Genomic DNA, 12,778 nt, shown 5'->3' with positions numbered 1-12,778 from the left:
CACAGAGACTTTAGAGTGAGAAAAGACTCAGCCCCAGCGTGGGCCACAAGGGCTGCTGTGCACTCACATCACTGGCGATGTCCCGGGAAGCTTTGGCAGACTTGATGGGAATGGCATCTGCCCGCATGTCGTAGCCCTTCTTCTTCTCCTCCTCCATCGCCTGCTTGTACAGTTTCTGAAACAGACACCACCGTGCCCTCAGACAACGCTGCTTCCCGGGACACGGCAGCGCCCAGGGACGGACACTGCACCCACAGCACCCACCCACCTCGCTCAAGTTCACTTGGTTCTGCTGCGCCAGCAGGATCCCAGGGGTGTCCGGCATGATGTGAACACTGGTTTTGTCCTTCTCCCAGGCTGAGATGTAGGAGCGCTGGAAAATGAGGAGGACAGAGGGAGATCAGATCACACAGGCTCAGGAACAAACTCAACAAGAAGGTCAGCTCCATGAACCAAAGCAAGGGGCCTCTATTTTTGCACTGACTAAGGAACACCTTTCCTTTCCGCAAGGTTTCCAATGCTTCACTCTTTTCTTTTCCACCCTGTACCCCATTACTGCTCCAACCACACAAAACTGAATCTTGTCTCAAACAAGGAACACAAATCCCTGAGGCAAGAGGAGTCAACATTCCCCTTGCACAACTCAGGCCGTGGAAGGACATAGAACAACATCCTGGAAAAGGTGCTCATTTCCTTCAGGGTGCAAACATGAGGAAATCTCACTTGGTCCATGATTTTGGAGTTGTGCTTTGCCAGCTCCATGGGCATCGAGTCAGGAAGGCTCGTGAATTTGATGGTGTCTGGGTGCTGACGATACTTCTTGTCACTCAGGATCTCGCTTGCCCTCTTGTTCTTCTCAACGTCCAATGATCCAAGTGGGGACCAGCCAATGCCCCTCAGCCACTGCAGGTCGGACTTGTACACGTTCTGGAAGGACAGGAAAGACAGAAACAGCTCAGTAACCTCCTCATTCCAAGCAACTCCAACTCCTATCAAGGGGACCTATTCAGAATGGAGCACGTTCTTCTGGGTCAACCCACCAGCCACCCAGCCAACGGTTATACCCATCCCCTAAGGCTCTTCATATCATTCTCCACTGCACCCAGGCCTTGCCTTTCCCAGCTGCTGGTTCACCATAAAAAAAACTTGTCTCCCTTGCCCTTCCCCTGCCACACAGACCCCTCCTTCAAAACTAGAACAGAACACAGGACAGACAACACAAGGTTATCACAAAGCCAGTACAGATCAACTCACATCACTCTGCAGGTCGTACACTGTCTTGGCATGGACAACATCGTTCTGGTCTGGCAGGCAGGTCCAGTGGTGCAGAGGGTGCCGGTAATCGACATCACTGACCAGCTCCTGGCATTTCTTGGCCAACACCACTCCCAGCATGTCCACAGGGCTGCTGAAGTGCGTCTTGGACTTCTCAAAGGCTTTCTTGTACTCTCTGTCACTCTGGATCTTGGCCACGTGCATCGACCACATCATCTTGGGGTCGTCCTCGATGTTGCGGGCCCCAATGTGGTGGCCCAGCTGTTTGCGATACCCTTCCTTGTACTTGTACTGTAGGAAAAAGAAGTATCTACTGAGTTTTATTTTAGTTTTTTTTACAATCCTACCAACCCCTGTGGCACCACCTCCAGCCAATTTTTCAGCTGAAACCACGGAGAGTTTACAGTGAGAAAGTGTTCAGCTGATGACTTGCAGTCCACAGCTACAAAAGAATCCACATAACATCCTTCTGACAAAACTCACATCTTCCAAGACTCTCCCTGGCCTATATATTAAGAGCAACTGTTCAATAACTGAGAGGAAGAAAGTCTCCAAATCATGGAAGCTACACCAAAGACCTGAAGTTCAATAAATACTCCCTACATAAAGAATCATTTACTGAACTTCAAGAGAGATGGCCAAATCAACTCCTACTCAAACTACTGAGGCAATAAAATATAACAACATAGAGACTGACTGGGAGAATTAAATAAAGACAGCTAACACATACAGGAATGCAATTTTGTATTAATACCTAAGACTAAAAAAAAATAATGTCCTTTTATATAGCTTTAATTTTTACATGAAAACTTAGTTTGGGTTTTCCTTCCTCATGCCCAGCTCAGCTGTGTAGCTGCAGATCCAGGGCCATGCAGACTGGCAGTGCTGAGGGCAGCCCAACACCTCAGAGCCCCAGGCTGTTGCATGAGGAGACACTGCCACAAGCCCAGGAGGGACCATGCTTTGGATTATGGCCATCGTCCTGCTCACATAGCTACACTTCCACATCACCCAGGAATTCCCTTGCAACAGTGCACACCTATAACTTGTAGGGACAGCTACAGGTGGACAGTGTAGAACAAAAATTTTGATGGGCAACTAAACGGCAGTGACAGGTAATGGATTTGTTGCCTCCATTTGGCACAGTTGCAAACCCTGAGTTCAACTGCCAGCATGTGGCACCCATGTGACAGCATGGGCCACAAGGGCTGCTGTGCACTCACATCACTGGCGATGTCCCGGGAAGCTTTGGCAGACTTGATGGGAATGGCATCTGCCCGCATGTCATAGCCCTTCTTCTTCTCCTCCTCCATCGCCTGCTTGTACAGTTTCTGAAACAGACACCACCGTGCCCTCAGACAACGCTGCTTCCCGGGACACGGCAGCGCCCAGGGACGGACACTGCACCCACAGCACCCACCCACCTCGCTCAAGTTCACTTGGTTCTGCTGCGCCAGCAGGATCCCAGGGGTGTCCGGCATGATGTGAACACTGGTTTTGTCCTTCTCCCAGGCTGAGATGTAGGAGCGCTGGAAAATGAGGAGGACAGAGGGAGATCAGATCACACAGGCTCAGGAACAAACTCAACAAGAAGGTCAGCTCCATGAACCAAAGCAAGGGGCCTCTACTTTTGCACTGACTAAGGAACTCCCGCCCTTTCCCAGAACTTTCTAATGCTTCACCCTTTTCCACCCTGTACCCCATTACTGCTCCAACCACACAAAACTGAATCTTGTCTCAAACAAGGAACACAAATCCCTGAGGCAAGAGGAGTCAACATTCCCCTTGCACAACTCAGGCCATGGAAGGACCAACATCTTGAGAAAGAAGGCATCTGTTTCCTTCAGGGTGCAAACATGAGGAAATCTCACTTGGTCCATGATTTTGGAGTTGTGCTTTGCCAGCTCCATGGGCATTGAGTCAGGAAGGCTCGTGAATTTGATGGTGTCTGGGTGCTGACGATACTTCTTGTCACTCAGGATCTCGCTTGCCCTCTTGTTCTTCTCAACGTCCAGTGATCCAAGTGGGGACCAGCCAATGCCCCTCAGCCACTGCAGGTCGGACTTGTACACGTTCTGGAAGGACAGGAAAGACAGAAACAGCTCAGTAACCTCCTCATTCCAAGCAATTCCAACTCCTATCAAGGGGACCTATTCAGAATGGAGCACGTTCTTCTGGGTCAACCCACCAGCCACCCAGCCAACGGTTATACCCATCCCCTAAGGCTCTTCATATCATTCTCCACTGCACCCAGGCCTTGCCTTTCCCAGCTGCTGGTTCACCATAAAAAAAACTTGTCTCCCTTGCCCTTCCCCTGCCACACAGACCCCTCCTTCAAAACTAGAACAGAACACAGGACAGACAACACAAGGTTGTCACAAAGCCAGTAAAGAACAACTCACATCACTCTGCAGGTCGTACACTGTCTTGGCATGGACAACATCATTCTGGTCCGGCAGGCAGGTCCAGCGGTGCAGAGGGTGCCGGTAATCGACATCACTGACCAGCTCCTGGCATTTCTTGGCCAACACCACTCCCAGCATGTCCACAGGGCTGCTGAAGTGCGTCTTGGACTTCTCAAAGGCTTTCTTGTACTCTCTGTCACTCTGGATCTTGGCCACGTGCATCGACCACATCATCTTGGGGTCATCCTCGATGTTGCGGGCCCCAATGTGGTGGCCCAGCTGCTTTCTGTACGCAGTTTTGTATTTATACTAATTGAACACAGAAGAAACAATTACTACCTATTTCCAAGCTGCCATTTCAGTTTCCCTCTTGTTAATATATTGGTTAATCATCTTGCATCTAACATATTTTGTTTGTTTGTTTTCACAATATTTTTATCATTTCATTTAATGTCCAGGAAATATTACGGTATTTCTTATATATTATCATCTTTAAATTATTGTATTTATTTAATTAACTTTACACCATTAAGAACTATACAACCTTTGAGGTGGGCAGCAATGTAACAATGATAAAATTTTACATATCTACTCCTGTTCAATATATTTCTATCCAAGATTATGTGCCTCCTCTGCACCCCACTCTCATTTTCCCTCTGCAAGACCCACCTCACTGGCTATGTCTCGGGATGCCTTGGCTGCCTGGAGGGGGATGGCATCAGGAGGAAGGTCATAACCTTTCTTCTTCAGCTCTTCATATCCTACCTTGTAACGTTTCTGTTGGAGAAGCATTCAAAAGAATTAATGTAAATAAAACTCTCTAGAGAGTTTTTCAATGTTACAACTCTCCACCTCCGACTATTGAAAAGAAAGAATGAGTTTCCAAACACAATTTAATTAATCAAATTCAACTCCATACCCTGCTATTAATGACATGTATTTTGTAACCTTGGATGTAAAATATTTAAAAACTACAGTCTGAATATTTTCTGATTATTTCATTGAAGATCAAAATTTTCTTTTAGCAAATATAGTAAACTGAGTGATTCCCAGAGCCTTCTACAGAGGCGAGTAATACAATCCCGTGATTCTCTATACCCAGTTTCAAATGCAAACTTACATCACTTGTGTTAATCAAGTTTGATTTAGCCAGCAAAATTTCAGGAGTATCAGGCATGATGTGAACCTGAGTCTTGTCCTTGTTCCAAGCTTGCCGGTAGAGTATCTAAAGGAGACACAAATAAAGACCTGGTCTGACCGGAGATTCACCTGCACAGCAATAATTTCAGTTCACCTTTTCTCTGCATTAGCAAAGCAAAGATGCACTAAGCAAGCAAGAGGAATGTTAACAACAAAAGAGACTGAAATAAAAAAATACAATGACTTCTTACTGAAATACAGCCTTTCTTCTTTCTTTACATCCATGTAATGCCAGGGAAACAGCATTAAGGCAATATATTTACATACTACCTATTAAAGGTCTGATTTGTAGCTATTACTGAATAAGTTAGCAGCACTCAAGTTCTTCATCTTCTGAACAAGGCACAAAGAGCAGTGAGGCCCTGACTATAAACACCTGCTATTTGTATATTTTAAGCACATGTTCTGATAGAGAGATCCTTTTAAAAATGTGTATTAATGTATTCACATATTTAATCCCACATTCTGTCTCTAGAGGCAACTTACATCACTCCTATTTTTGGCATTAGATTTTGCCAAAACGATATCCATGGCATCTGGGATACTTGTGAACTTAATAGTGTCTGGGTGCTGCCTGTACTTCTTCTCACTCAGTATTTCAGAAGCTTTCTTGTTCTTTTCAGACTCCAGAGATCCCAAAGGACTCCATCCAATGCCTCTGAGCCACTGCAGATCTGACTTATACAGGTTCTGTTAAGGATGAAAATCAATCAAAACCATAGTAGATTATTTCACTGTTCATTGATTAAACCCTATGAAAAGTCTAACTGGCAGTTTAGCTCCAATCTGATCTATATTGGTATCAAAAGTGAGTTATCAAAGATACTTTCCAATAAGCAGTAATTATTTCACATGAAAATAAGTGAATTAAACCCAGAGGGAGCTTACATCACTCTGCAGTTCGTTGACCCTCTTTGCCTCCGTGACATCGACCTGGTCTGGCAGACAAGTCCAGTGGTGCAGTATCCGTTTGTAGTCCACATCACTGACCAGCTCCTGACACTTCTTAGCCAGAAGGAAGCCCAACATATCCACAGGCATATTGAACTTGGTCTTCCACTTTTCAAAGTCCTTCTTGTACTCCCTCTCACTCTGCATTTTAGCTACTTGCATGGACCACAACATCTTGGGATCATCCTGCAAGCTGCGGAACCCGATGTGATGTCCCTGCTGCTTGCGGTATCCTTCTTTGTACTTGAACTGGAATGGCAAAGATGGCACAACTCAAATCACAGTAACAAACATACAAGGGTAAAATACACAAGCAAAATATCAATATGATTTCTCATCTTAATGTTCCTTATGAAATTATCCCTGGAAGTGTCCCAGGCCAGGTTGGACAGGGCTTGGAGCAACCCGGGATAGTGGAGGGTGGTCCTGCCCACAGCAAGGGTGGAACTGAACAATCCTTAACGTCCCTTCCAACCCAAATCCTTTTGTGATTCTATGATTCTATAAATAAGCAACTTGTTATGGCATCTCATGAAAAGTTTTAGCAGCCCCTTGATTAAATAGCATGCATCACTCGGTGTCAGTGAATGCTCTCCCTGAAAAAGAAAGAATCCTTGGGAAGGAAGAGAGCATGGCAATAGGAAGGGTCTCCTGTGCCATCTGATTCAAACACTCACACTGCTCAGAACTCCCTGACACTGACACACTGAAATATTTTGATGAATAACATCATCAACAATGAATAACGATGAAATACGAAGATACTTAAGCACAGAAAACATTTCTTAATGATTAATAAAATCTCTTGCACAAATGCAGGAGTTGTATTTGTACCAAGTTACGGTAACAGCAGTGCATGTGTCACCACATCTCTTTCAGGGCTGTGATGAGGATTTCTCTGCATAGGCACTGGGCTCAGCTAATTGGACCAAATTTGGTGCTGCTCTGAAAATGAAGCATCCAAATGAGCAGAAAACTCCTCCCTTTGTGTGACCAGCCATGTTATGGATGGACCAAACTTCAGACTTGTTAAGATGCCAAAGAAACCCTTGTTAAATTTGACAAAAACAGCTCAGGAAGGAGATTTGTCAGCAATGCTGGTTTTGACTCCAAGCCACACCTTAGCAGAGAGGTGTATTTCAATTTAGTGTGAATCTGTAGGTTGTAACAACCAGATCAATGCTTGTCACATTGAGTTAAAATGCTGCTTACATCACTGGCAATGTCCCTTGAAGCTTTGGCAGCTTTCACTGACATGGCTTCAGGTGTGAGGTCATAGCCTTTCTTTATCATTTCCTCCCAGCCAAGCTTGTAGAGTTTCTAAAATTGAAAACAGTATTAATTAAAACCAGTAATATGTACCTCACCTGCTGTTTAGATACACTAATGATCCCTATCACCAAATTCTGGTCATCTCACAGGCTTCAGTTATGAGACAAGGGCTACAAGAATGGGAACTGAGAAATGGGAAAGTGATAAACAAGAAATGCTGGTCTTCCAAGGCTTAGGAGAGGGACTAAATAGTTTTTTTTAGCAGCTTCCTACTATAGCCTATCTTGAGGATTTGAAACATATCTGGAGAAGCTGAAATATATCCATCTGAGATAACTGAACACTTTTTGATTGGCTTAACAAAATTTTAATTAATAAGGCTTTCATGAAGCCATTTAACAGTCAAGTCAGTTTGTGCACAGTTGATTTTCAGTACAGGCATTCTTAAGTCAAAGATCTGCCTCTAAGCAATTATGCAAAGCAAAACCTGAGTATTTTTTACTGGCACAATGGTCACTTTCTCCTATCTGAAAGCTGCGAGAAAAGCTGGAATCACTGCGTCTACTTTTTCCCATAGGCTAAGTTAAAAATATACACACTTAACTTGTAATTTTATAGTAAGGAATTTTTAACATGACTGATTTCTATGCTAAGCATAGAGTACAGACTATGCACTTCCAGATTTCAAAAGCAGGACTTATATTTCCCATACCTTATAATGCAATTCAGTCTGTTAGTTTGCTAGCCTGAAGCTGGTACTTATTTTACTCTGAAAATACTACCCACATGAAATTCTTGCCTGTGTTCTAAATCCCCAGTAGATATTAATTTAAAATACTGGTAGGATTATCAAAATACTCTACCTGACTGTAGTTTGTCTTGTTCTGTTTGGCCTGTAGAATATCTGGTGTGTCTGGCATCACATGGACCTGAGTTTTATCCTTCTCCCAGGCTTGAGTATAAGCATGCTATGGACAGAAAGTTACATAAGATGTGTTAATAGAAATGACAAAAGATGATTCTTTCAGGGTTTTCACCTTTCCATTTGGATATGGATGGGTAAAAAGGTGAAGGTGCTGACTCTGATTTATTTTACTATGTAATGACCTAATCCAGAATCAGCTGAATTGTTGTCTGGTCTTGCTTCTAATGAAACCCAGCTATCAAGATTTTCAGGACCAGTCATTTCTATATAAGAATGGGAAGAACATATGTTGGAGAAAAATGAGAAAATATTTCTTTAACCAATGCTGTTTATCGGTAACTGTTTCACTGAGGAAAAAAATGAAAAAAAGAGGAGCCTGTGACAGTTGTTTTTCACATGGAAATGCTGCTACATAAAGGTGTGACAGAGATTTCCAAACTGGTTATTGGAAAGGATTATATGTGAATGCCTGCCTGGCTTTTCCCCTAAATACTCACTTTGTTCATGATATTTGCGTTCTGCTTTGCAAGGACCAGGTCCATGGCATCATTCTGTTTGGTGAAGGGCAATATGCTGGGGTGCTGGCGGTACTTCCGATCACTCGCAATCTCTGTGGCTTTCTTTGACTTCTCCACATCCAGAGAACCAATGGGATTCCAACCAATCCCTCTGAACCACTCCTTGTAATCCTGCTTGTACTCATTCTGCCAAACAGGACACAAAAGCAAAGTTCACAATGTACAAACATCTCAAACAAAATAATCCTGTTCTTTCCAAAATGCAGCCATGATGCAAAAACAAAAGTCACAAAAAGAAAACTTACATCACTTTGGATCTGATTCATGTTTCTGTACAGCTCCAAACTCATTGCATCTGGCAGGAGCACGTACTGGTGGATCAGGCGTTTGTAGTTGGCGTTGGTCACACGGTCCTGGGCCTCCTTGGCTGCCACCACGCTGAGGGCATCAGAAGGTGTCTGGTAATTAGTCTTGCTCTGCTCATAGGCCTTCTTGTACTCCCTGTCTGACTGCATCTTGGCCACTTGCATGCAATGGACAAGTTTGGGATCATCCTGGAGGCTGCGGAAGCCGACGAGTTTCCCCTTGTCTTGTTCGTACCCTAATTTGTATTTATACTGGAAGAGAACAGAAAGAGAGAGTTTAATCAATTTAGATTTGAAAATAAGGAAAAAATTCCTGGCTGTGAGGGTGGGGAGGCCCTGGCACAGGTTGGCCAGAGAAGCTGTGGCTGCCTCTGGATCCCTGGAAGTGTCCAAGGCCAGGCTGGAGCAACCTGGGATAGTGGAAGGTGTCCCTGCCCCTTTTTTCTCCCAAGAACTTACATCACTGGCAATATCCCTGGAAGCTTTGGCAGCTTTGACAGGAATAGCATCTGCCCTGAGATCATATCCTTTCTTCCTGGTTTCTTCAAATGAAGATCTGTACATTTTCTGTAAAAAGGAAAAACAACATCTTTAAATAAAGCAAAAATTTGCATATTTTCCACACGCACAAATAATGGTGAAAAGTTACATCTATAAGGATGCCAGCTTAAAAAATAAAAAGAGATAAAAATATCTATTTCTGTCCATGTTGAAGATGTGCACAATTACAAGCAGTCCTTTATTTAGCATATGCAGATTTAACAACTGGCTACCAAAACCTGTCTATAATGTCATCTTTTTCCCAAAAGAACAGGTGCTACCTACAAACATTTTGAATCCTGTACAAAACTTTGTGCGTGGGGAAATAAAATAATCAATAATAAAATAACAAATACAGTAAAAGAACATGAATAGTACTCAAAGTCTACTATTTTGTTAGCAGCTGTTGTATTTTAATGACCTCCATGAACATTTCACAACCTGACTATAACATGGCTTTGTCTTGGAAATTTTGGGTATTTAATTTTGGGGAAGGAAGCAGGGAAAAGGAAAATTAATAGGTTTTGTGAAATTACTGCAGGCTTGCAAGGTGAGACTTCTGCATGCTCTCATCTCACTTATTCCTAATCAAAAAACAAGAGCAAGGTCATGGCCTTACAAACAATACTCACGTCACTTAAATTGAGTGCATTTGCTTTTGCTAAAGCAATCTGTGGAATATCTGGAGTGATGTGAACCTTCTTTTTGTCTTCTTCCCAGGCTTGTTTGTATTTGTGCTGGAAGAATTTAAACAATAGAGATCTCAACATCTCTTATTATTAAATAAAACAATTTAAAAGACTATTTCCTACTTGAAATCCAAACTGCCTTGACAATGATGTGTTACTACCATGGGAGGCACACTTAGCTTTTTATTTTAGCACTTAAAGCACATTAGCTACGAAAGAAAATCACGCTTTCTAAAGCTCTGCATACAATAGGATTGACTATTCAATATGATGTACATTGTTTCCTACTTCTGCAAGCTTAAATGAATTTTGATGAGTACTTTCTTACCTCATCCATGATTTTGGCATTATTTAAAGCTAAGACCATGTTCATGGAATCCATAGGAACAGAGTACTTCAACTTGTCTGGATGCTGGCGATATTTCTTCTCACTAACAATTTCCATGGCTTTTTTGTTCTTCTCAGCTTCCAGGGAGCCCAGTGGGAGCCACCCAACACCTTTCATAGTTTCATCATACTCTGCTTTGTATTGATTCTGGAGGCAGAAAGTAGATAAAAATCAATATGAAACATAAAATAGTTGATAAATTTGGAAGTACAAGATAAAATGTATTAAGGGAAATGAAGCTTTTCCTGTCTTGGTCTGCACATGACTATTGCTCCTGAAGAGCCTGATGGGACACGTAAGGAGTAAATATCCATAAAATGACTTATTTCTAAGCTCAAATTCTTTAGTATTTCAGAGGAAAAACAAAATGGCTGTAATTGTTGAAAAACTTGTTTAATTTACTACATTTTAGTATATACGTGACCTAATTTCATTCAGAAAATAACACTATTTATCTTACAGTGTTTTTTCATAAACCAAGCAGCTTTGTATTCACAGTGCAAAGGATGAAGAACCTCTTACTTACATCACTTTGTAACTGCATCATGTTTTTGGCCAATTCAATGCTCATAGCATCAGGCAGGACGTTGTAGGTATGGATCAAGTTCTTGTAGTTTGCATTTGTAGCCACTTCCTGAGCTTTCTTGGCTGCCACCACACTGACCATGTCAACTGGAGTGTGGAAATTAGTCTTGGCCGCCTCATAACCTTTTTTGTACTCTCTGTCAGATTGCATCTTGGCCACCTGCATGAAGTGCACCAGCTTGGGGTCGTCCTCCAGGCTGCGGAAGCCAATGTGCTTCCCTTTGCTCTTCTCGTAGGCCAGTTTGTATTTATACTGAGAGCAGGAAAGAGAAAACAGCAAAAACCTCAATTTAAACATGCAATATTAAGCTCTGTTTTATCACTGGAAAAACAGATCACAAGATCTCAGGTTTAGTCATTCAATTTAAATAAAGTCCCGGAATGGTATCACCCAACCAAACTCACATCACTCGCGATGTCTCTGGAACTTTTGGCTGCTTTTATTGGAATTGCATCTGGCTGCAAGTCATAACCCTTCTTCTTGTCCTCCTCCCATTCAGCTTTGTAAAGTTTCTAAGTTCAGATGTGAAAGAGAACAGGTGTCATGAAGGCAGAACTCTGAAGTTAAATGTTTTCAAACAAGGCATTAAAATGACAGCGACTTTTGCTCTGTGCAGGAGGCACTGAACGCCCACCACGAGCACAGTAACTCACATCACTCATTGTCATCTGGTTCACTTTGCACTGCAGAATTTCTGGGGTGTCTGGCATAACATGAATGCTGGTCTTCTCTTTGTTCCATTTATCTGTGTACAGCCTCTGCAATTATGAAGAAATTTTTAGCATTGAAAAGGTATTGAACTCATAAAATAAGAGTTTGCTTCTGTTCTGCTCATTTGCAATAAGCAATATTTCATAGAAATATTATCAGCACCAGAAATAACCTTCACAAATAGAGCTGCTGAGGAGCAACCTTAGCTCCCTCCTTTATTTAGTATTTTGAGAAATTTGCAAAGTATGTTTTGATAATTAAGAAATATTGAGGCTGGAAGTTTTCAGTCTGTGTTCTTCCCAGCTTTAATGGGAAGCGTATTTTTATTTTCACACTCTTTCCATGGAAAACATGGAATAAGGATCAGGGGTGTCCTGGATAACTGGGGACAAGTGTGAAGAACTCCAGTTTTAAGGAAACTTGTACAAAACTGACAGAATTCCAGGTTTTTTGCAGTTCATTGATTGTGAGTACTTCCTACAGAAAAAAGGTTACTAAAGCACTACAAATGTGGAGAAGAAATCTTCAATCTTCAGAAACAGAAAATGAAACTCCCTTAATTATGAGCAGTCTGAGGCTTCCATGATCTCTCAGTGTCCAGTCTTAACCAAGGAACCACTACACCCACTGGAAATTTTAATAATTTCAGTGGGAATGCACCTTGCCCCACAGTTTTGCAAGACAAAGACCCAAACTCTGGGTCAATCCAACAATTCCCACCTTGTTCATGGTCTTGGCATTTTGCTTGGCCAGGACTTGTTCCATGGCATCCATGGGGATGGAGAACTTCAGCTGGTCGGGATGTTGGCGATATTTCTTCTCACTGAGAATTTCTGTGGCTTTCTTGGCCTTTTCTACATCCAGTGACTGAATTGGTACCCAGCCAACTCCTCTCAGCCAGTTATTGAAGTCAGATTTGTACAGATTCTTTTCAACAATAAACAAGAAAAACA

At 42.5% G+C, this 12,778-nt stretch overlaps 1 protein-coding gene across 1 annotated transcript in view; it reads right to left on the bottom strand.

The window, feature by feature from the left end:
- The window catches only part of NEB (nebulin), a 104,837-nt gene that overhangs the window by 72,138 nt on the left and 19,921 nt on the right, over positions 1–12,778 (bottom strand). Inside the window, 23 exon segments of the mRNA XM_039554683.1 lie at positions 68–175; positions 269–373; positions 724–927; positions 1,255–1,566; positions 2,499–2,606; positions 2,700–2,804; positions 3,147–3,350; positions 3,678–3,989; positions 4,350–4,457; positions 4,801–4,905; positions 5,367–5,570; positions 5,769–6,080; positions 7,044–7,151; positions 7,967–8,071; positions 8,526–8,732; positions 8,852–9,163; positions 9,371–9,478; positions 10,084–10,188; positions 10,469–10,675; positions 11,055–11,366; positions 11,519–11,626; positions 11,768–11,872; positions 12,546–12,752. Of these exon segments, the coding sequence (XP_039410617.1) occupies positions 68–175; positions 269–373; positions 724–927; positions 1,255–1,566; positions 2,499–2,606; positions 2,700–2,804; positions 3,147–3,350; positions 3,678–3,989; positions 4,350–4,457; positions 4,801–4,905; positions 5,367–5,570; positions 5,769–6,080; positions 7,044–7,151; positions 7,967–8,071; positions 8,526–8,732; positions 8,852–9,163; positions 9,371–9,478; positions 10,084–10,188; positions 10,469–10,675; positions 11,055–11,366; positions 11,519–11,626; positions 11,768–11,872; positions 12,546–12,752 (4,071 nt within the window).

The sequence above is a fragment of the Corvus cornix genome, chromosome 7, assembly GCF_000738735.6.
Source record: "Corvus cornix cornix isolate S_Up_H32 chromosome 7, ASM73873v5, whole genome shotgun sequence".
Classification (NCBI taxonomy): Eukaryota; Metazoa; Chordata; class Aves; order Passeriformes; family Corvidae; genus Corvus; species Corvus cornix.
Note: the sequence above shows the minus strand (reverse complement) of the source record. Positions and strands in the feature narration are given on the sequence as shown.